Genomic DNA, 23,659 nt, shown 5'->3' on the forward strand with positions numbered 1-23,659 from the left:
ACAAACAGCTCCAAATCCAAATCAAGTCTGCCTGACTTCCAATTTCTGCTCTTTCTCCTTTACTAAGGACTGTATCAACCCTCAAAAATACATTTCTGGACCTGATACAGGAAATAAAAGATATATTGTGAAACACGCAAAACCCCTTGTAGACTACTAATAATCTTCAGAAGAGAGTTTGTGTGGGGGGGAAATAACCCTAAATTCATACTCTTATCTTAATATTCTGTTAGATAAAGTAGGGAGTTTGGCCCATGTTGGGCACATCAGCTGTTGTAACCGAAGGCCCAGGGAGTTGGCACCAAGGCTGTCTGTGCTCGTTTCTATGAGCAGCTTGTGAGAAAGCGCCTATAGCACAGACAGGAAGCAAACCAGCAGAGACTTGTGGAGAATTATCCGATTGCTTTCTCTCTATAGAAGGTTATGAAAATTTCAGCCCCAAGTCTAAGGAAGCAGAATGTATGTAGATTTTTAGAAAACATGGGTAAGATGAAGCCAAAGGGTTATTTATATAAACATGAACTCACAGCAACTTTTCTCGGATGTAGGTGTATTAGCTATTATTAGGTTTCTGACAGATAATGAAGTTTGAGACACAGGTGTTTTTTTTCCATGGTAAGGAAGCATTTCAGGGAGTGGGCTTTCTGCATCGCATGTCTTCTCTACTTGCAGCTTACCTTACGCTGAACCTGATCGGGGAGTGGTGAGAAGCATGTGAATTGCCAGATGAAATCTTGCTGTAGTCTGAAAAGGGATGGAGAGAGAACATGAATCCACCACCTCTGTTTCTGAGCATGCTGTGAAGGCATTTCCTTGGATCTTACCGGAGCCCCAGATTCTCCGTGATTGCTTGATCAGTGAATTGTCAAAGCAAACCTCCACCTACCCTGTCCTCCAATTTTAGATCCAATAAAATGATTTTAAAAAGAATAGAGTCGTGTGGGGAACTGATCTGAGAAAAATCTATCTACCAATATTTGGGAAGAGACGTAAGGGCTAAAAAGGCAAACATAGATGAAGGATCAAACACTAGGTAAGACGAGCATTAATGGTAACTTTGAGCACCAAGAGTCAAGTCCCATGTTGGTGCCCTAAAATATAGGCAGTTTGAATTCAATGAAAAAAAAAAAAGAAAAAAAAAAAAACAATTAGGGAACATCCCTCATGGCACTCAGATCCTTCAACACAGAGTTTCTAGCTCATTCTCCACTTCTTAATGCCATAGGATGGCTCCACGCCTTCTTAGCAATGGCAGGTGTGTAAACTGCCCCTTGACTTGTGATTCCTGCTGCTTACGTGTCTACCCCAGTGCAGCGAGGCCATCCAGACGCTCCCCTCGCTCTTTCTGTTTTAGAACAAGTCTCAGTGCTTGTGCCCCTCTGGCTTTGAGCTCAGCACAGGTTCTGCCAAAGAAACCTTCCCGAGAATCCTCCCTCCATCTACAACCGTGGTGCCGTCTACCCAGTTCTTAGTTAACCTATTTTGAAATTTTGGCATTGTCTTCTGGCAACTCCCACGGGAATTTCACATCCATGTTATCGTAGTGCCTCACTCAAAACTTTGAATTTCACATCCTGCTCTTCAGCGTTTCCTAATTTGTGAGAGCGCAGTTAGGTGATGTTTTCAATACCTGAACTCCGAGCAGCGTCACAATCACCTTTTCTTTGACTAGGATTAATATTTGGAACTGGGATGCTTTACACTTTGTGGTTTTTGCTCTGTGGAACTTATGAATCATAGCGTTTGTTTAATTTATGATATTGGGATATAATGCTCAAATCCTTGGAGTCAAGATGTTGTGAAGGGGTGGATCCACCCGGGAAATTTTCTAGTACATTTTCGGTGCGTCTTATGTGTAAGACATAAAGGGTTCGCAAGAACTAAATAAGATTGCTTGTTGAGCCCTAGGAAGAAAACCAGGTTTCTCTTTTTTAAAAGGCCACCACAATTTACTATGAAATGTGACTGTAATAATAGTAGTGGACTAAACCAAGAGAGAATAAAAAAAATATGCATCCATGGGAAGGTTAACCTCATTAATCCTTTTAAAAATTGTTTGTGAAATGTTTTGAGATACCAGGTTGTCTGCACACACAGGATCCTAGTGAATATAATGAAGAATATTATGATTCTGCAGGCTGCACTGGGTTCTGTAGTAACTACAGTTATCTAGGGAATACACCGCTCATAAAAGAGCAACCGAATGCTCCCAGGAGTGTTAAGTCCTCCTGGCCTGTGAGGATAATAAATAGATTGGAGATATTTGGATCGAAGAAGAGATGTTCTAGGTAATCATCCCCAAAAGGTGTGTGTGTTTTGTGGTGCAAAACAGCACTTCTCATTTTCTGAGAGACTACTTAATTTACACATTTTGTTTGTTTGCTTATTGTCAGTTTCTCCCACTAGAATGAGTTCCGTGAAGGTAAGGAGGTTCTGTTTTGTTTTCTCTTGGACCTTCCGTGCCTGGCACCTGGTTCGTGAAAGGTTTATCTAGAAGAAGATAGAGACTGGGTCAATGAGCTAAGAGAAGGGTAAAAGTGGGAGGAGGCAGATTTTTTGGCTCAACACACGGGCTTTTGTAATTATGGACACTATCTGCATGCTGGGCCAGGAAGAGGTGCCTTCTCTAGAGCTCCAGCTGGATCCCGATGACTGTTGGGCTGGGACATGTTTGGGGATGGCAGAGTGGGGGTGGTTGGCCACCAAGTTCATTTCCAGCCTTGTGGTCCTGAAGATGGGCCTTTGCCAAAGGCTTGACGATGGAGGGAACCCAAGATGATGACATTGTGTCCTGAATGATGGTAACTAATTGAACTTGGGGTATGAAAGGTAAGGGGTAGGGATGGCGTTGATCCTCTAGGCTTCTGTACTTTGAGGACACTGAAAGGAAAGACTGACTTTCAAACAGAAACCCTGCCTGTGGGCAAACTTGAAGCGATGGTTATAAATCTTGAGTTTAATGTGTTAGTGGGTCACACAGGAGACATCCAGAGGGTGATTATGTTCAGGTAGATATGGAGTTCAGGAGAGCCTGAGGTATGTATGCCTATTTTTTAAGAAAAATCCACACCCCTCTCTCCAGGAAGGTATCTGAAAAATGATGCTTAAAAGATGCCTTAGGTGAGTAGATCACTTAGCTCTATAATTTCATATAATTATGTGGAATGTAAGTGTCATAGTTTCACTTCACACATAAGAAGATAGAAACCCAGGGATCCCTGGGTGGTGCAACGGTTTGGCGCCTGCCTTTGGCCCAGGGTGGGATCCTGGAGACCCGGGATCGAATCCCACATCGGGCTCCCTGCATGGAGCCTGCTTCTCCCTCTGCCTGTGTCTCTGCCTCTCTCTCTCTGTGACTATCATAAATAAATTAAAATAAAAAAAAGATAGAAGCCCAGAGTGACTTTTTTTGCTTCTTCTGGCCAGAGGTCTAACTTGAATCCCTGTCTTCAGAGTCTGAGTGTGAAACTAGGTCTCCAGTGTTCTGCTTCAGGGAACGGAGAGTCACCAGAATGAGACTCCTTCTGATGGGACGGATTAGCTGGTTGCTCACTGGCAGTGAGAGTGTCCAGCACTTGTCCTTGCCTCAGCTGTGGACACACCCCTCCCCATTCCAGTTCCAGGGCTCACCACCTGCTACCGGGAAGCCTCACAATAAAGCTGCGAGTCCACGATGGCTGCAGACTTCCTTGGATGGGCTGGTACGACGTGCTCCCCAGGACAAGGCTATCTCAGCGCTGGGCTCTTCTCCCCCTCCTCTAGTGAGGATGTTACTGTGAGAGCAGCTAAATGGGTAGTCAGGTGCAATGGCTTGGGATCTGGGAGAAAATGAGCTCGCCAGGGAGCCATGAATAAGTTGTTAGAGCTAAGTGGAAAGGAGAAGTGGAGGGAATTTGGAGAGGCAGCTGAAGAAGGCAGTGGGGAGCACTGAGGCAACATGGGGTAGATTCACTGAGAACACCGTTTCAGGAGAGCATCTGTCCAGCAGCAGCATTAGAGCATCTCTTTGTACCCTGGAATGACTTCAGTGGGCAACGAAGGAAGAGGTTGCTGGGGGAGCCAACGAACTAGGAGTGTTTTCTGGAAAAGTAATCTCCTGTCTCATGGCTCTGACGTCCGCACCTGCTATACTTTCACAACGTTTTGTGTGAAAGCTAAGTTTTATTTGCTCTACAGAAAAGGCTGGGCAGTAACTTCCCAGCACCCACAGAAGATAGAGACTGGGTCAATTTTTACTTAACAGGCCTGTGCCTTGCAATGGAAAGCCAGAGGGTTGTGGCATCCTTTTTTTCTTTCTTTCTTTTTTTTCCTCCCTCTTGCCATTTTTGGAACCATAATTCAGCACTACCGGATTAGGCATGTTCTCTCAAACTAAAAATCAAAAGCTCTCCTATGGGGAAAGTCTCAATGTTATACTTGAAAGAGGTGACAGCCGCATTACTGCCATCAAAAATAATTTATTAACTGTGTCTGTGTAAAATACTCTGGTAGGCACCAAATCCCAGGGGCTTCCCGTTTCAACGCATCCTCTGCTCCCTGCAGTCTTCCCCGCATACTGTTGGGCTCTCCACCTGCGAATAAAATGGATACCTTGAAAACTTCGTCCCCGTGGAGGCTCTGAGGGTACAAGGGGACGCTGGCTCCTGCATGGGCGCCAGTCTTGCGGTGCTGGGGAGGTGTCCCAGGAGGCGGGCATCCTCAGCTTCTCATTCTCAGAGCCTTGTAAATAAAAACATCTTTCCAGCTTCCACCGTAGACCAGGAAATCTGGGGGGGGGGGGGGGGGAGGTTGAGAGTTGACAAGCAAGGTTTTGCATCATCAGCATAAAGCAGGCCGCTGCTGGCTCGCTCTCAGCCTTTCCCCGGCTCCTTCGCCCAGTCCCCCGAGCCCCCAGGCAGGTCCGTCCCCCCGCTGCACCTGACATACAGGTACGCCGGCGCCTCTGCACCCCAGGTAAGAAACCAGCAACGCAATATGGGATCCCTACCCAGATCCTTCCAGATTCTACCTCTGACCATCGGTCGCCCCGTGTGAACAAGTGCACCTGTGCTTTCATCTACATTTAGGGACGAGCCTTTTTTTTTTTTTTTTTTTTTTTTTTAAGGTAAGTTATCCTCCATCTGCCAGGTGTCAGTGCACGAAGGTCCTGTGCTCCACCGGCAGCTCCCTGGGGGCCCCCGCCCGCAGCGCGGCTCTGACCCCGCGGGGTCCTGGGCTGCCGCTCGTGGGCTGGCCTGGAGCAGCCTCCATCAGGGGCGGGGGGGAGGCGCCGCTCCGCCCGCAGCCCAGCCCGTCGGCGGCGGCGGCCCCGCGCACGGCGCACCCTCCCGGCGGCCGCAGCTCGCCCGGAGCCACCTGCCGCCCGAGCTCCGCGGCGCCCCCGGCCCCGACGCGGCGCCCCGCCGCCCCCCCCACGCGTGACCCGGCGGCCATCGCCAACCTCCGGCTCCCGGGCTCGCGGACTTGGGGTCCCCGGCGGCGGCGGCGGCGGCAGAGGAGGCGAGCCCGGCCGCTCGCCCTCCGCGCTGCGCTCGGATTGGTCTCTCCCGGGGAGCGCCGGCCGAGGGTTGGCTGCGGGCCGGCTAAGAACAGGTGCGCCGAGCCGCCGCCGCGGGACCCCTGTGTCGGAATGCGGCTCCCCGGCGCCCGGCGCGGCCCCTGATCCGGGGCGAGGCCCGGCGGGAGGGCGCCCCGAGGATGCCGGCGCGGCTGGAGCGCATGCAGGCGGCGGGCGGCGGCGGGAGCAGCGGGAGCAGCGGCAGCGGGAGCGGCAGCGGCAGCAGCTTCAGCAGCAGCATCAGCTTCGGCAGCGGCGGCAGCAGCAGCATCAGCTTCGGCAGCGGCGGCAGCAGCGGCGGCGGCGGCGGCGGGCGCGGGGCCCCGGCGCGCAGGAGGCCGCTCGGAGGGCTGCACACGCGCCCCGCCGCTCCCTGACCGGCCCCGCGTCCGCGCTCCCCGCCGCCCCCTCCCCTCCCCTCCCCTCCCCTCCCCGGCCCGCGTCCCCTCCCCCGCCCCTCGCCTCCCCGCCCGCCGCCCGCCTCTCGGGGGGAGGGGCGTGGGGGCAGGGAGCCGATTTGCATGCGGCCGCCGCGGCCGCTGCCTGCGCCCGAGCCCGAGCCCGAGCCCGCCGCCGCCGCCGCCGCCGCCGCCGGAGCCCGGCCCGCGCGGCCCCATGCCTGTGGCGCGGCCCTCGGGGGGGCGGAGGTGAAGACCGGCTCCTAGGATGAGTGAGGGCGCGGCCGCTGCCTCGCCACCGGGAGCCGCTCCGGCAGCCGCCGCCTCGGCCGAGGAGGGCACCGCGGCGGCTGCGGCGGCGGCGGCGGCGGGCGGGGGCCCGGACGGCGGCGGCGAAGGGGCGGCCGAGCCCCCCCGGGAGCTGCGCTGCAGCGACTGCATCGTGTGGAACCGGCAGCAGACGTGGCTGTGCGTGGTGCCCCTGTTCATCGGCTTCGTCGGCCTGGGGCTCAGCCTCATGCTGCTCAAATGGATCGTGGTGGGCTCCGTCAAGGAGTACGTGCCCACCGACCTGGTGGACTCCAAGGGGATGGGCCAGGACCCCTTCTTCCTCTCCAAGCCCAGCTCCTTCCCCAAGGCCATGGAGACCACCACCACCACCACGGCCACCGCGTCCCCCGCCACCCCCTCCGCCGGCGGCGCCGCCTCCTCCAGGACGCCCAACCGGATTAGCACGCGCCTGACGACCATCACGCGGGCGCCCACTCGCTTCCCCGGGCACCGGGTGCCCATCCGGGCCAGCCCGCGCTCCACCACGGCGCGGGGCACGGCGGCGCCCCCGACGGCCCTGCCCACCACGGCCGCGGTCTTCAGTGGCAGCGCGCCGGGCTCCCGCCCCCCGGGCCCGGGGGCGCCCAGCACGCAGGCCGTGCCCTCCTGGCCCACTGCGGCACACGCTACCTCCTCCTACCTCCACGATTCGACTCCGTCCTGGACCCTGTCCCCCTTCCAGGAGGCTGCCTCCACCTCCGCCGCCGCCGCCGCCGCCTCCTCGCCTTCCTCCTCCCCGACCACCACCACGCCGGAAACTAGCACCAGCCCCCGACTCCGTAAGTACCGCCCGGGCCCCGAGGGCCGGTGCCCCGGAGCGGCCGTGCGCCCCCGCCCCCCCCGCGACCTCCCCGACCCCCCAGCCGCCTGCAGCGCTCGGCCCGGCCCGCGGTGGGCGCCCCGCCCCGGCCCGACGCCCTCCGAAGGGTTAACCCGGCGCGAGGTGCGCTCGCTGCAGCCCTGCGGGCGAGCTCGGGATGCGGGCCCTGGGAGCCCCGGGCGGGGGGCAAGGGGGCAGGGGGCAGGGGGGGCCTCCCCGAAGCACCGGGGCCTCTCGCCGCCGCTGGGAAGCGGGGGAAGAAAAGCACAGCAAACTGACCGACGATAAGCCGCGGAGGGAAGTTGTGTCCCCGCGGGGGTGCGGGGCCGAGGCCCCCCGCAGGTGATGGAACGGACTGCAAGGACTACGGAGCCCCGACCCGGGCCGGGAGCTGCAAGGGTTAATTGGAAGCCAGTGGGGGAGGTGGGAAGGGAGGTGGTCCTGGGCGAGGGCTGAGCCCACCCCCCTGGCACCCCCCCCAGCCCGCCCCAGGCCCTTCCGGGGTGCAGAGGTTGGTCCCCTGGCCTCAGCGAGTTCAGCAGGGTGGGGGGGGGGCGGGATGGGAAGGGAGCCCCGCCGAGCTACCGCCTCTGGGGTCCTGATGGAGGAGCAGCTTTTTCAGCCCTGTCAGGCGTTTGCTTTTGTTCCTTTCCCGAAGGTGGGGGGTGAACCCCCTGTCCCCTCCGTCTGCACCTGAGCCGGAGGAGAGGAATTGCACGCCGAGTTCTCTGCACCTGGGGAGGGGGGTGGGGGGGACGTCCAGCCCCTTGCAAACAGGTCACTCTGCGCACGGAGCGTCTCCAGCCTCGGCGGCGCGGTTGCTGCCAGGAGGGGGCCGGCTGACCCCCCCCACAGGGGCCGCTTCCCATGTCTTAGTGGAAGTGGTGGATATTTCCCCTGTATCTTTACAAATGTTCTATGAGACTAATTGATTGACCTCCCCCCACCCCGCACCCCCCACCTTGCTCTTATTCTTAGGAAGTGTTAGCGAGCTTCTGCGTCTGACTATTGATCAGGATATGGGAAACACTTTGCAACCTGTGAAGGTTATTTAGGACAAACCCCAAGCCTGCCAGGGCAAGTTCCCAGCGAGCCTGCCCTCCCAGAACTGTCTGGTTGTGCCGTCCTTAACGTTGCGTTTCTGTTCTGAGCGATCACATCTGGAGAGGAAGGGGAGAGGACTCATCATTCACTCTTCCGTAGGAACACCTGGGTTGGATTCAAGTCCTCTGGCAGTTTTTTCATTTCTCTGACCTGGGGTCTCACCCTGGGTGTTATTTAACCCTTACAACTTTTTTTTTTTTTTTTTTTTTCATTTAAAGGATTTAGTGCATTTGTGTGTAAAAATCCAAGAGAGAAATTGCTGAACGCCCTTACTCTGTTTGGGGAAGAAAATAGGCTGAAGATAAATTGGGAGTCAGGGAGAAGAGGGGAAGGAGGGAAGCTGCCACAAACCAGAATGGCAGGCAGACCGGTAACTTGCTGCTTCCCTCTCCTTTGGCTGAAGCAGTCATTTTTGAGAGCACATTTTCTCAGGACGTGTTTGGAGGCTTAGATCTCAGCAGACCTGGCTGGAGTTTTGTGGAGGATAAAGGATGTGCAAGTGTCTGCATGGACATAGTCAGTGGTTTGAACACGCATATGTATCTATCCCGGAGACCTGAGATTTTTATCTTTTGACGCAATTGATACGAATAATCGAGTGTGGGTGTCCTTCTTCACTGTATGTGTGTGTGTGTCTATATGTGTGTGGGGGTCTTTACATGGGGGGGGGATATTTCATGTTCTTTCTCAAATGATTTCCTTGCGTTCCGGAGGTCTTTAAAGAAAAGCCCAAGGTAATTATTTCTGCCTCTCCATGCTCCTTTTCTACATACTGTAGAAGGGAATGGCAGCCTGTTTAATAAGTAATGATTATTGACAGGGCTCTCAGCCCCAAGGAAAAGGGGCGATGGGGGGGGGGGGAGAATCTGCAAATCGTGTCAATGTTCACTTAGACATATAAGCAGCATTTGTTTTATGTGTATCTGAGGTCCAGCTCTTGCTCGTTTTTTTAAACCTGCAACAAGGAGTTGAATTAAAGGATAAAACACGAGTATGCAAATCCAATAGAAACTGACCTGGTTTGCATATATCAACAAGGGGAATTTTAATGAGAGGAAGATTAGGTGGTTTCCATAAAAGACAAATTTAAATAGATAGGTTTATATGGTAATTTAAAGAAAAGAATAGTTTAATTATTATTTTTTGTCCAAGATCACAGGATGATTAAAAGGATGGAAGGATTTCATTTGAGGGATTGTTAGCACTGCTATTGTGGACTGAAGAATGGCCTGAATATCTGGCATTTTATTTTTCACTTGTTTTGATTATGTTACTAAAGTTCCCAGGAGAGAAATTCCCCTTTTTCCTAGTTCCTACCTTCAGACTTCAATAGATTTTTTTTTTGTTTTCTCTTTCCTTTCTTCCTTCCTTCCTTCCTTCTTCTTCTTTTTTAAATGAGAGTCATGAATTATGTTGTAGCACCTGAGGACAGCTGAGGATGAGGCTGTGATTTTTCAAGACAAAGTCACAAATTCCGTAGTGGCCAAGATCTTTGCTCTTGAACTGAACATCTCAGGGCTTACCGAATGAATGTCTTTGTGTTTGTCTTAGGTCAGTCAGAAGGATCTGCTCTGTAAAGGCAGCACAGCTCTTTGGGGGAAGAGAGTCTGCTTCCCTCTTACAAACACACTTGCTGATGGGTAGTAGGCAAAACACAAGCTATTTTTGTTATGGGGAAGGCTGCGTTTAGAAGACTCTAATTTTCTGTAGGGTCGAAGACAAAGATTGGATTTAAAAGGCAAAAGGAAGGGAAGGGCCTGAAGCCCACTATTCTCTTGTCCTCTTCCAACCTTTGGACCATGAGCTGGACCAAACCTTTCTTCCACGTTACCTGGGATCTCCTGTGTTCCCAGTTAGTTGGCCAAGACTTGCTTTAGCTTCAGGTGTTTTAGAAACAAATTATCTTGAACATACAGCCACCAGATCATTTCACCAAAAACCTCCTCGAAGTGTTTGGCCTCCGAGAGTGTAGAGTAGTTCACAAATTTTTCAAGACGAAGGGAGATTTACTATAGACAGTAGAGGAAGAGTGGTTTTGACCGGTTTACAAACAGCCTTCTACAGCACAGTGAATTGTGTTTTCAGACTTGGAACTTATATGTAGAGTGTTGTCCGTGGTGCCAGTCTGGATTGTTACTTGACTCAGCTGGAAGCACTGTTTTACAGTTCAGAGTTCAGAGTCAGTCATTGGCTAAATTCAGATATACTGGAGACAAGGAACCACTTTTAATTGGTTAGTTTTAGGGTCTTATTTGGAAGATATGTGGTTAATTACCATAAGTAAGATCACAAATCTCAAATAGTGCATTTAGTGACATGTGGCTTGTATCATTGATATATAAACATGGTGGGGGGGATGATTTTATTATAAGTAAGTGTATTTAAATAAAACTTGACCTGGTCCTGCCTATCAGGATTTTGAAGACTGCCATTGATAACACTGAGTATCTTTTCTTTTCTTTTAAATTTTATTTTATTAAAATTAAATTAATTAACATACAGCATATTAGTTTTGGAGGTAGAGGTGAGTGATTCATCAGTGGCCTATAACACCCAGTGCCCATCACATCACGTGCCCTCCTTAATGCCCATCCCCCAGTTACCCCATCCCTGCACCCCACACCGAGTATTTTTCTGTGTTCTGTCTTTCAAGAAGAGTATTATTCTTAGTTATTTTATAGTGGCCTTATGTGTAATTTGCTTAAATAAAATTACTTCCATACATTACCTTCTATTTACATGAATCAAAGCCTTCAGAGGAGTTCCAGCCTAGCAGGTACCAATCCCACCAAAGCGAGAAGATTCAGAACCCAAGGTCAATATTTCTTATGAAATTCAATCGAGAGCGTTTTTTTTTTTTTTTTTTTTTATGAGCGCATGCTACAACCTGAGTATGTTTTGATTTCCTTGGCCTTCACACAGGAATATGAGACTTTTCTAGTTTAATCAGTTATACAGTGTGTTTTGCTCTGTAGACATACGTAGTAGTTCATCATCTTCACACACCAAAAAACAAGGGGCAGGAAAGGTGTGGTGCATGAAGACTGCGTTGAGCCTTCCTCCTCAATTCTCCATGACTGGGGTAAGAGATTGGCAATTGAGTTGCTAATTAAGATGACCTTTTGCAGGGCTGGTTTGTGAATCCAGATTTGTGCTGTGTTTCCTGGATAGCCTTTTTTAACACAGTGTTGATCCACAAACTAGTCAGAGAGGGGAAAAGAAAAACCCAACAAACAGACAGGAGAAGCTGGTTTGTAGCAACTGCTGTCTGTTACTTTTCTAAATCCAGATTGGGCCATGAGCGAGAGTGCTGGTACGGTGTGAATCAGTGCCATCTCGGGAGGTCTGGTGTGCAGAGGAACAAGATCTCTCTTCTCTTGGGCATGCGTCCCCAGTCCTTCCTCCTCCCCACAGCACAATGAGAAGAAGGCAAAATTTCGATTTGCTTCTTTTGTAGAAATTCTTTGCTCATAACCTCTCCTATCCGGTGCCAGGCATATCTCGATACTCTATCTGGGATGTTGAAAATGGAACATGAAAGTTGGCCCTGAAATCTATAAGAGCAAGGGAAGAGCCATAAATCTAAGTCTGTAAAAGGCATTTGAATTACTTGTGAATAGAACTGAAATTCATTTTTTACCCCTTTGAATCTGTTTTTATCCTTAGACTTTTGTGTTGGGTGAGGCCGAGCTGTACTCGGTTGACAAATACCACTGAGACATTTTGAGATCCTAGACGGTTTTTCTTGTCTACATCCAGAAAAGTGTTTCCTCCAGAGTCATACACATATTGAAAGGGGTGAGGGGAATAGACTGAGTTTAAACTTTGTAATCTCAGGATAAAAACGTACCTAAAAAGATGTTTTCCATTTATGCAATTATTAATGAAAATCTTAGGCTAGATCCTTAGCTTGGTTTTCCATCTTTACCACTGTTTCATTGGGACTTCTTGTATTCCAGTTGAATAATGACTCTTTTGAAGATTCCTTACAGACTTTTGATTTTTTTATAGCCCTTTATTTCTTAGTGTATAACATAAGCAGTGGTCTTCCACATTTTTCCTAGATATGCTTTGCATCTCCGTGTCATTTCAAGTTGTTATAAAAGTCAACCCTTTTGGTAAGATGATGTTAGACTAAGGTGATGTAGAAAGTTGAGAAGAAAAATTCTGCTCATTTGTGCAATTGAATTACTAAACTGTCTTGGTGCTTTATTTTTTAAATTAAAAAAATTAAGGATTCCAAAAACTTGGCCAAAGCCTAATGGCCATGTATTGTCCCACATAGATAGGTATACAAATCATTCAAATTTTGACAGCATCTATTGTGGGACTCTGCAAAACAGTAGTACGATTGAACATAAGCCATTACAGCTTTTCATATAGTTGTGTTGTCTTCATAATACATGCCGTGTTTCAGTGTTTTAATTCATTTTAATGAATATTTATTAAACATCAATTTGGGACATTGCAATGCTGGTAGTTAATTGGTTAATTTAAGGAGTCTATAAAAGTAATAATTGAAAAAGCAGACAATTAAAATAAAGCTTTCTCCCATATCTTGAGATAGGGCCAAGGCTTTTTCTTGAGTATGTGTCTATCAGTTTGAGCTTAACACGTTTTTCTTTTCCTTCCTTTTCTTTTTTTCGTAAGCCATACCTCTAATTACCACTTTCTTCTTTAAAGACACCGATGAAGGAATCTGAACCATACTCTTTATAGAAACTGTATAGTATGTCCCCTGCCCGGGTATGTTTTACAGTTTTCTTGCCTATATAATTCAAAGTAATTTTATTCTTTTTTTTTTTTTTTTTTTTTTGTCTTTTTGTAAACAACTCACCGTTTGGAGTTTCCCCAAAGCATTCAACTATGTTTTAATAGAAACTACAATTATCTTTCATTTCCACAATCACATATCAGTGCCTTACATCAAATTTAACTAAATTACATAATTACAGTAAGAGGAACTGGCATAAATAGGTTTGTTACCCTGGCTCAGTGGTGGTAAGGACACAACTCAAAAGTTGGTCACAGAGGTGTGGGAGCTTCTTTGAGCTTGGCCTGGTGTCCGTGACCTTGTCATCATCTCGGGGGCCTGCCAGCGTTAATCACACTGGAGGGGTGGTGACAGTCAGCTGGCTGAGTGGGGCTAGGTTAAGAAAGTGACTCCTTCAGCAGTCAATCATGACTACTTTTAGGGATTTTTGTGGGAGGGTGACAAAGATTTGCCTTAAAAAAAAAAAAAAACAAAAAACAAAATACCAGACCCAAGACCTGTAGCCTTAAATCCTGTGATAACTGTGCAACCTCAAAGAACCGCTTTAATCTCTCTGAACTTTAAGATCCTCCTCTGGGATAATGAGGGTCATAATAATGACCTGCCTCATATACCCCTTACAAAAAAGCTTGTAAGCTGCAAGACACTCTACTGTTTTTATGTCAAGAGAAATGGGATAGTGGATAGACTAGGTATTTTCCTCCAAGAACACATCAGGCTGTTGAATTCTGGTGAAATATTGGAGCCAGTTTGCTACCTAGCTTGAGGGATCCTTTATCACAATGAGAGATTATTGTTCTCGTTTGCCCTTGGATCTTTCCCATACTCCTCTCCGATGCTCTGGCACACACGATAGGCTATGGGGTGGAAATCTACCTCAAATCACCTTGGAAATTTAGTCTACTACACAAACTGGAGCCCAGCATTTCTCATCCTTTGCTTGGTACACATTTTTTAAAGCTTATTTTGGACACAGCATTTATCAAGGAGAGGAACTGAGGTTTGGGGGAAAACAAGTGAGATTGTTGAATGATCTAGAAACTTGAAATCTACAGAAATCTTCAGATTCATGATGAAAGAAAAAAAATATCCTAGGACTCACTTTCCATTCCCATACTGTCTTATTCATTGAATTTTTGGAGTTTGGGGAGAACTTTAGTAAAAATAGGCAATCTCTTTCTGTTGCATTCTCTTTATTTAGAAGTTACTGTGATTTAGGTCCCAGAGGATTGCTAGGTTGCTTGTATCTATCAAACGGCTCTTTTTAGATGGCTACCTTTGTACTTTGGGGATCTTTACTATTATTAGCATTTTGAAAACATCTTGGCCAGTGCTTGTTGGAAACTTAATCTTCATTTATATTTCAAAGTATTACTTTTTGGTTATAAGCCTTTAATTTTTAAGGCAGCTTGGTGGTTTTACCTAAATCATAGATTGCCATTCCCAGGCATAAAGAGAGATGAGTCAGAAACAAGCATGCAAACTGAATTGAGAATTAAATTTAGTAATAGAAGTTTAGCAGCTTCCAATGATAAGATTTTTCTCTTTCAGCCCTTTTCTGAGAAGTGATAGTGTGTATCTGGGCTGTAGTGTAGGCTAGAAGAGCATTAGGGAAAAAAAAGATCATCTGGATCTATGCAACTATCTTAGCATGAGTACATTACAGCCAGGGTTATGAAAATAGAATTATTATGCTAAATATTTGGTAACAATTCCTGAACGTAGAGCCTGCCTTTTAAGATAACCTTCCCGTGACGACATGGGATCCTAGTCATGATCGTCTTGTGAATTGCCAGGGAGTTAGAACTTTACTAAGAGAAAAATCACACTCTCATCATCATTTTAGGATCAGACTCTATTGATTTCTATGCCACGAATTTTACTTTTAGAAATGTAGAAGAATTCTTCACAGGATCTCAGTCTTGGAATGGGCTTGCGAATTTAGGTGATAACAGTGAGAGCTGTCATTGTGGGGCTTTACTGGGTGCCAGGAGGGCCAGCACTTTATGTATTCATTTATTGCCATGTTTATTGTCTTACTGATTGGTTGAAACAAGGCCTCAAAGACAGTCATCTAGGCCAGTAGCCTAGGTATGATTATCTCAGGCATGCAGGTGATTGAGCTTGGCTTAGAGTGGTTCTATAATTTGCCAAGGACACGCTAAGTGGCTTGGTGTGAAGGACCAGGAAGGTTGGAAGATCATTTTATAGGTAATCGCTCCCCATCCCAGATCCGAATCCATTGATAAGAGTGTGGCCATACCTGTACATGTGGCCTCTTTCAAGCCCTGAGCTCAGGAATAGTGGCATTTGGCATCACAAATGCCATAAATGGCACATCTGTCCTGTACTTGTTGTATTTTTTTTTTTTCCTGTGGTACAGGGAGCTTTTTAAACCAGAGAAATTGTCCTGGTTTTCAGTCCAAGGAGAAATTTAGGTGATGTTTCAACAAAAGATAAAGAGTGTGTTCTTTAAACTTGTATTCCTTGATCTTCTGTTTTCTCCTGTGGCTGCTTATAGGTGATTCAATAGACCGGTGACAGGGAACAGTTACGGACTTTATTTCTCTGCTTCCTAAAATCCAGCCAGAATTGTCTTCTCTGCCCCTTCCAAACTTGCTTTTGATTACAGGAGTTACTGCATCATATGCTAAGACTGGTCAATGGAAATATATGAGGGAACATTTGGATTCATAGCTTTGGAGTATCCCCCAGGCACAAAAATACCAACCCGACCAAATAAATGTTGGGTGTTGTATACCCATATGCAGTGTCTCCTGCAGAGCATCTGAATTCCCTCTTGGAAACACACTACAAGGTACCCAGCAGTCTAAGACCAGTCACACTGGTGGGACTCTGATGTCTGCCAGTAATACCCCACACTGGACTGGACAGGACCTAGTCATTGCTTAATCCCTTGACATGGCTTTCTAGCAAGGGTGTCTAAGAAGAGAAAAAAAACCCAAAACATCCCGTTGGTTAAAGTGAAGGATTGGGATTTCCACTTCTGCAAACTCATGAAAAGAAAATGGAAGTTGGTCAGATCCCAAGATTGGGTTATTTGGATACCCATGCTGAAGGAGTGGAACACTGTAATGTCAGGAAGCCTGTCTCGTCAAGGTCCCCATCAGACTCTGAATGAATCCCATAGGCTGAGAATGACAGCTGAACTCATGGGGAGAGGGGAAGTGAGATTGCTTACCCAGATTTATTGTTAAAAAAAAAAAAAAACTTTTGTTGGCATGATCCAAAAATCTAGACTCCAGGAATAAAAAGTGAAAATGGGGTGCATAAATATTTATATTAAATACTATCTTGACTGCATTCAATTTAACTGAATTTTCAGTATGAGACTCTATTTCTGGATTAAGAAACAGACAAATGCCCCCGAGTCCTGAGTAGCTCCAGTTGGTAGGGCTTCAGCCTTAAGAACAACCAAAAGAAAAGGTGTGTTTATCAAGTATCAGTTGTATCTAAATTTATTTATGCCTGTTGTTCTCATTACTGTAATTAGGTAATATATTCAAATAGGATGCAAACCAATGCATCGATTGTGGTTTCTATTAGAACTAAATTGATTACTTTGGATATACTCCATAGTCTCTTGAAAAAAGTGCTTGTCAAAGAAGTTGTGGGCAAGTTTAAGGGGGAGTAATTCACATATGCATAAGAAATCTGCACTTGGATTGTTTTACTCTGGCTTTGGGTTCTGTAATAAATAAACTGAAACATCGCAGTATGTATTTGGGGTATGGTTTTTCACAAGAAAGGTAACTAACTGACATTTAGCCAGTGAAAAGCCTTGAATTTTGCAGCCAAATATTTGGCAGGTGAATGTTTATATGCCTTAGGTTAAAATGAAATAAATAGCAAATAAAATAAATTTTACTTTGCCCCTGTGATAGATTTATAAAGCCATTAAATTGTGTGTTTAATAATTTTAAGTGTACTGGAAAGTGCTCAGTATACAATTATCTAAAACTTTGGGTAGAAAATTATATAAAGTGCCAATTATGTTAAACTCAGCAGATTAGTAGATGGATTTAATATACATAGTAACTATATTCATAGTAACTATATTCAAAGTATATCAAATTGTTAATGGCGGTGATTTCTGGATTGCGGAATGGGAATTTTAATTTATTGTTTAATTTATTGTATTTTGCTGTATTTTCTGTTTTATTTAATGCTCACAATTATCTCTCTGGTTAGAAGTTATTAAACTTCTGAAAGAACAGAGAATAAGCACCGTGAATCAGTTCGTTACTGGTCTTGGTTCTGTGAAGTTTTTTTTTTTTTTTTTTTTCCTCAGCCCAAGCATTTGTGTCTTGATTGGTGGTGTCAGCATTAAAGTGTTGGCTGAGTTGGGTTCCTGCTGTGAAATGCAGATGTGTGGAAATATAAATGCATTTCATTTGCTCATGGGAAATAATGCCTTATTGAAGGCAGAGTATATTACTCTAGGCCTTCGATCATCAACCTTGACCTTATAAGGATAAAGAAGATGGAAGTTTAATGAGTTACTTTATGGCTCTTCAGTCTGCAAATGTTGGACAGTCTTTAGTAGTGTTGCCTGGGATGGATAAAGCCAGCAGAAATCAGTCAAGTGTGTGTCTGCTAACCAGTTACCTAGTCTATTTTAAGGATCACGTGAAAGCAGAGTGCAGAGGCTAGTTTGAAGTGATGGGTCTTGGAAGGGAAGGCTGAGGTCACATGAGAACAGGTGGGATGAGCAGTTCAAACATTTTCTAGATTCTGTAAGCCACTCATAGAATCACAAGATATTGATTCTCTTTCTAAAGTTAGGTGGTTGGACTACAGATAGTTGAATTCCATAGACCAGTGGAAAGCAATGACATAGGTCTTTACTTTGGTGATGAATTGTGCTTAAAATCTTTTAGGATGGCTCACAAATACATTGGTGAATAGAAAGAGTCTGAACAAAAGTATGATTCTGTTTCTATAATGTTGAATGTTTGGGGTCTAGATAGTGATTATCTTTTGGGGGTGAATGGAGAGACCCATAATATGAGGCTTTAAGATACTGGTCATTTTCTGCTTCTAGAGCTGGGTGCTCATAACATGGATGAGTTCTGTTGGTCAAAATTCATCAAGCTGTATACATCAATATACACTTAAAAATGTAAAAAATCTTTTAGAACATTCCTTTGGCCTTCACTTCATGCTACCAAGGTGGTGGCCTGCGTTTATGGATTTTTTTACTTCCAGATGTTGAATTGTATTGCTGAGTGTTTGTTGTTCATGCTCCACAGTCTGCCAGGTGCAGAGAGGGTCTTCCTGGCTTCAGCAGCTTCCTCTTGGTTTTCAAGATCCTGGCTTAGTGAGACTGCAAGCAAGATGCCCACACTCCTTTTCAATTTAAGCCTTTCTGAGTGGGTTCTTATGTTTATATTACATAAAATTTCCTTTCCCCCATATTCAGAGTGTTTCTGATGCAGCATGAGCAACCACACTTTTCACACATCTTCCACCTGTAAAACCATAATTGGGTCCTCATAGTGATTTTATCCCAGTTCTGCAGCATTTGAGCACATAATCCATAAGAAAGAGAATTTATCACCTGCATGTGTGTGTGTGTGTGTGTGTGTGTGTGTGTGTGTGTTTTTTAGAAGACCAGAACCTTTGTACCAGAGAAGGATTAAGGGCTGAAGTGTCTAGTTCTAACTGAAAAGTATCTGAGGCCATTTCGGAAAGTAGTGATTAGAGCAGACATACGTGATTTCACGGGAGAATTTGTTTAGGCAGAGGAGTGGAGAATTGAGGCCATGGGACAGAAGGGGGTATCAACAAAGGTAGAAGTGTGCGTCCACATGTCCATGTGGGAGCCAATGAGGAGTCTGGCCTGGTGTGCAGAGAGGGTCTGGTCTGTCTTGGAATTAGTGAGGCAGCCTCCTCTTTTCCTCAGGATGAAGGCCTGCTTAGGAGGGAGGACTTGGGAGCACATGGCGAGGCTACTACGGGAAACAACAGCCAGAGTTGGTGTGAGCCATTGGCACCATGTCTGGTATTTTCAGAGAACTTAAGGTCTCCAAGGATGACTTGGAGGGAGGAACAAGCAGCACATTCTGAAGATTCTCTGAGGCTAATTTGTCCCAAGGCATTTACAGATATGGTCTGTGATTTGTGTGGAATATATTTAAGTATTGACTTCATTCCAGTGCCTCTTCAAAGTGCTGCAAGAAGCACAAGAATTGGTATGTTTAAAAATGTTTAGTTTTTTTTTTTTTTTTTTTGCATAGTCACATCAACACAGCCCTAGATTTAACCCAAAATAGTAGCTTTCGAATATCTGAAAATCTGCAAGGAGAGCTACAAGGAGAATAACCAGCAGAAAGTCTTGATTTTAGTTAAATTAACCAACGACTGCCTGCCTCTAGAATCTTCAGAGGCAAGAGCTACTTTATGAACTGATCGCCACCCCACCCTTCTGGTTCCATCTGAGGTCCTCCTTCTAGAAGCCACTCAGCACCTTCTGGGATCGAATGCTGACATCGCATGGCACTCAGAAGGCGGTGGCCCCGTTGATTCCCTGTCTGCACTCATCACGTGGTGAGGAAGGAGAGAGGGGAGGGTCCCTGTCTGCTGCTTAGGGACCCATGAGGACCCGTGTAGGATGAGGCTCTCCCTCGGCCTGCCAGAGAGCTGGTGCCGTACACAAGAGCTGCATCCCTTCTTCCACTCGTCCATAGCTAAAATAACCGTGTCGCCCACTTTGTTCACCATACAGCGGCTTCAGACTAGAATCACATTCATCACTCTTGCCAGCTTACTTGGTTGCTCATTGTTACCAGATAGAGGGGCTATAACACCATGTAATCGTGAATGTTAAATTAGAAATAATAGCCAACGGCGTCTCTCCTCCTCTATTTTTTCACTGATCAGATAATTTTCACTGATGTCAACCTTTATAATAAGCCAGCTGACACATACTTGTGTTATTTACTTGGAATACTTTCAGTTAACCCTTTTTTTTTTTTTTTTTTTTTTTTTTGGATAAAGGCTCTGTTTGCAGTTACTTGTTTGGATCTAGAAGATATTTTTGAAAGGAAGGCGACAGTGCTGTAGAGGGGATCTTAACAAAGTCAGTGTCCGATCCACGTTTCCCCTCCACTTGGTGTTTTGTAAGCGTCTCCGTGACCTTCGGGGGGGAGCACGCTGGTGCTCATGTTTCTTCATGAGCGGCTCTGAGTAATTTATGGTAAATAATGAAATGCTGTTTCCTACAATGCACTGCAAATGGCTGAGTGTTGTAAAAGTCTAAAGAGCTCTATTACTTCTAAATGACTAGATAACGCAAAAATGTTAACCCCAAGGAAGAGAGGCCCCGTGGAGCAGGCCGCCTGCGAAGCACCGTGTCCCTGCCTGCTGCCTCCACCAGGCCTTCCGCGGCCTCAGCTCTGCAGGGACTGGCCGGTGGCTGTGAAGGACAAGGACAGGTTCAGGCAGTTCAGGCCTTTGGGAGCACCAGGAGCCGTGGTGGCCCGATCAGTTGGAGTGGGGCAAAGGGAGAAACTTGCCAAGCATGTTTTCGATTTGAAACCCCTAACGAGTTTCTTACAGGAACGTTCCCAAGGTTGAGGCCATCGCGCTGCGAGGCAGTGACAGCAGAGACCTTGGGTGGGCATCGCCGTCCAACGGAGTAAGTGTCATCAGGACAAAGGTTTCCAGATGGCTGACCTGTTTTCAGAATGAGCTCTTACCGTGACACCTGTGCTCTCTCTGTCCACCTGTACAGTAACACAGGTCACCCCGGGATGTCACTCGCACCTCTGGGCTCCTTGTACCCTGCGGGGACATCAGTCCAGGTGCTAAGTGCTGTCCCTGGTGCATATGTGTGTCCTCATCCTGGGGGCCATGAAATAGCTACATACGGAGGTGCTAGGGTTTGAAGACCTGGACTGCCGGGGCCAGAAAGTCTCTATGTACTCTACTCCCGTTGTGAAAATTGAATTAAATTGCCAGTGAGCGAGCTCTTTCTACCGACGGGAGAGTCCCTTTGTGAGCGCACCGTGGAGAAGGTGATCTTTGGCCACCGATACTTTCCAGCTCAAACACTTTGCTGAAGTTTGCCACTGAATTTTCTCGCATTTCCCGGACGTTATTACTTTGCCAAATGAAATCATCTGTTTCCTCTACTAGGACTGCTTTCTTTCCCTCCAGATCGCAGCTACAAGGTATGAAGCGAATTGCATAAAAATAAATTACACGCGCCGTGTTCTGGGAGGAGTACCCCGAGCTGTTCCATCAATTTCTTCTGTGCCGGGAAGTCCACTCTGATCTTCACTTATCAGTTCTGTGCAATCATTTGACCCCTTGGGTCTTCCCAAAACAGAGATGCTTTTGTGCCAGGAAAGTCAGGCTGTTTGGGCGTTGGAGAACATTTTTGCTTTTGATGAAGAAGGGTTGTTCCCGTGTGCCATTGGGGAGAGGGAGTCAAGGAAGAAGTACAGCTCTTCCCAGAAGCTCGTTTGAAGAATGGACTGTGTGGCTCGGCTTCCAGACCTTCTACTCTCCACCTAAGCTTTGGTGTGGGTAGCAGCGTGGCGTTAGCAATACAGCCCACTTCTGGTATCTGAGCACGGACTCCGAGCCTTCTGGATATTATCCAGGCTTTATGTCTATACGCCTGGTCTGCACCACCTCCTCTCTGATGCTCTACCATTTTGTAAACTGTGAGCAAAACAATCTGATGAACAGGACGTGATTTCCATGGAGACAGGGAGAGGCCAGAGAGTCTTAACCTCAGGGAAGTTTATGTTCCTTTGCTTAAATCTTGTTAATTGTTACATTTGTTTAGTTTAGTTTAGTTTTTTTTTTTTTCTTTGCTTCCAAGGAAAATTGGAAGTAGGATAATTAAAAGAGTGGTTTTAAAAAGGGAGAAAAGTGGGATCCCTGGGTGGCGCAGTGGTTTAGCGCCTGCCTTCGGCCCAGGGTGTGATCCTGGGGTCCCGGGATCGAGTCCCGCATCGGGCTCCCTGCATGGAGCCTGCTTCTCCCTCTGTCTCTGCCTCTCTTTCTCTGTGTCTCTTATGAATAAATAAATAAAATCTTTAAAAAAATTTTTTTTGAATTATTTATTCTGGTGGCTTTCTCCCCTTTCCTCTCTCTCTCCATTTCTCCACCCCCCAATTCTGACCCTGTTTTTTAATTTTTTCAGTAGTAGGCTTTTGGTGGCATACTTTGTGAAACTTCAGCATTTATTAATAATTTATAATTTTTTAATGTTTTAGTGTGCTACATAGGTGGGACTTGGTTATGTCCTTAAGTCTGGTGAACTTTGCATGTTTACACCTTTATAAAAGAGAATTTCTCATCCTTCCCCTGACAGATGTAGAGTGTGGTAGCCGGCTGTAAGTCTCTTACTGTGATGCACGTGTACTCAGGCACGGGAAGGATGTAAATGGATTCCAAAGACAGAGGTATGAGGAGGCTGGGAGGAATTTCTGACACACACGCAATATTTCATTTAAAAGTATAAATAAATGCATCTAGTTCTAGATGTAACTATAACATGTCTCTACCTTAATTAAACAGAATTCCTACTTGCTGAATTTTACCGAGTATTACAGGAACAGAAGACTGAGAAATGGTATCTCTAAGGCACTATTACGTGTCTTGATGTGAGGCATTTACTTCCTGGCATGTTGACTGACACAAGGATTTTGGTATCAACGTGTGGTTCCATCCACTGATCAGGACACAGCTCTATGCCAGAGTGACATTTAACCTAAATTCGAGGTGTCTGAGGTTAATGTTTTATCTTTTTCTGGAGCACTTTTCTTCATTATTATTATGTAAAGCATGTTCACCATAGAAAATTGGAGAAAATAAGCAATAAGGAGAAGCCAACTGTGGTTCTGTGACCTAAAAGATAATTCCTGTTACTTTCCTGTTGACTATTAACCCAAGTTTTTGCCCCATGAATATGTATTATCTTACAAAAATGAAATTATACATTCTCTAATAACTCTCTTAGCTATCCTTTTGCCCTTTATGTTAAAAATTTATTTTTTTATGTTAAAAATATTTCTTTTTTTTTTTTTAAGGACTTTATTTAATCATGAGACAGACACACACACGCACACACACACACACACACACACACACAGAGGCGGAGACACAGGCTCCGTTCAGGGAGCCCGATGTGGGACTCGATCACGGGTCTTCAGGATCACACCCCGGGCTGAAGGTGGTGCTAAACCACTGGGCCACTGGGGCTGCCCTGTTAAAAATATTTCTATGACAGAGTGCTTAAACTCTATTCTTAATGATGCTGTGTTGAAGTATATTGACACATTAAAATACTTAGTTGATCACCTGTTGAGAATTTAGTTTGTTCCACCTCGGTCATTATTAAACAAAATTCTTCCCCAAACATCCTCAATACAGAATGGACACTTTTGGCCAATATATAGACACAAAAAAACCTGAACATCTTTTCAATCCAGATTCCTAATTCTCATCCGAAAGCATTGACCAGTTCATGTTTTTGCCATTGTGCTGTCAGATGCTCGTTCTTGGGGTGACTAGGCGGCTTAGTCAGCTAAGTGTCTGACTTTTTTTTTTAAAGATTATTTATTTATTCATGAGAGAGAGAGAGAGAGAGAGGCAGAGGGAGAAGCAGGTTCCATGCAGAGAGCCCGACACAGGACTCG

The 23,659-nt window shown here is 46.3% G+C and overlaps 1 protein-coding gene and 1 long non-coding RNA gene across 8 annotated transcripts in view; one reads left to right on the plus strand and one right to left on the minus strand.

Moving 5' to 3' along the window:
• Positions 1-446: 446 nt before the first annotated feature.
• LOC119871493 lies at positions 447-5,828 on the minus strand. Its single transcript, XR_005358702.1, has 4 exons — positions 5,676-5,828; positions 5,441-5,619; positions 4,591-4,766; positions 447-744 (listed from the first exon to the last, which is right to left on the minus strand). It is a non-coding gene; the product is annotated as an uncharacterized LOC119871493 (long non-coding RNA).
• Positions 5,829-6,208: 380 nt separating this feature from the next.
• Positions 6,209-23,659, plus strand: part of NRG3 (neuregulin 3) — a 1,041,408-nt gene continuing 1,023,957 nt past the window's right edge. For all 7 annotated transcript variants that reach the window (XM_038534491.1, XM_038534494.1, XM_038534492.1 and 4 more), the window contains exon 1: positions 6,209-7,064. In XM_038534491.1, the coding sequence (XP_038390419.1) occupies positions 6,224-7,064 (841 nt within the window). In that variant the 5' untranslated portion in view covers positions 6,209-6,223. The remainder of the gene's footprint in view (positions 7,065-23,659) is intronic.

This window comes from Canis lupus, chromosome 4 (genome assembly GCF_011100685.1).
Source record: "Canis lupus familiaris isolate Mischka breed German Shepherd chromosome 4, alternate assembly UU_Cfam_GSD_1.0, whole genome shotgun sequence".
In the NCBI taxonomy this organism is placed as follows: Eukaryota; Metazoa; Chordata; class Mammalia; order Carnivora; family Canidae; genus Canis; species Canis lupus.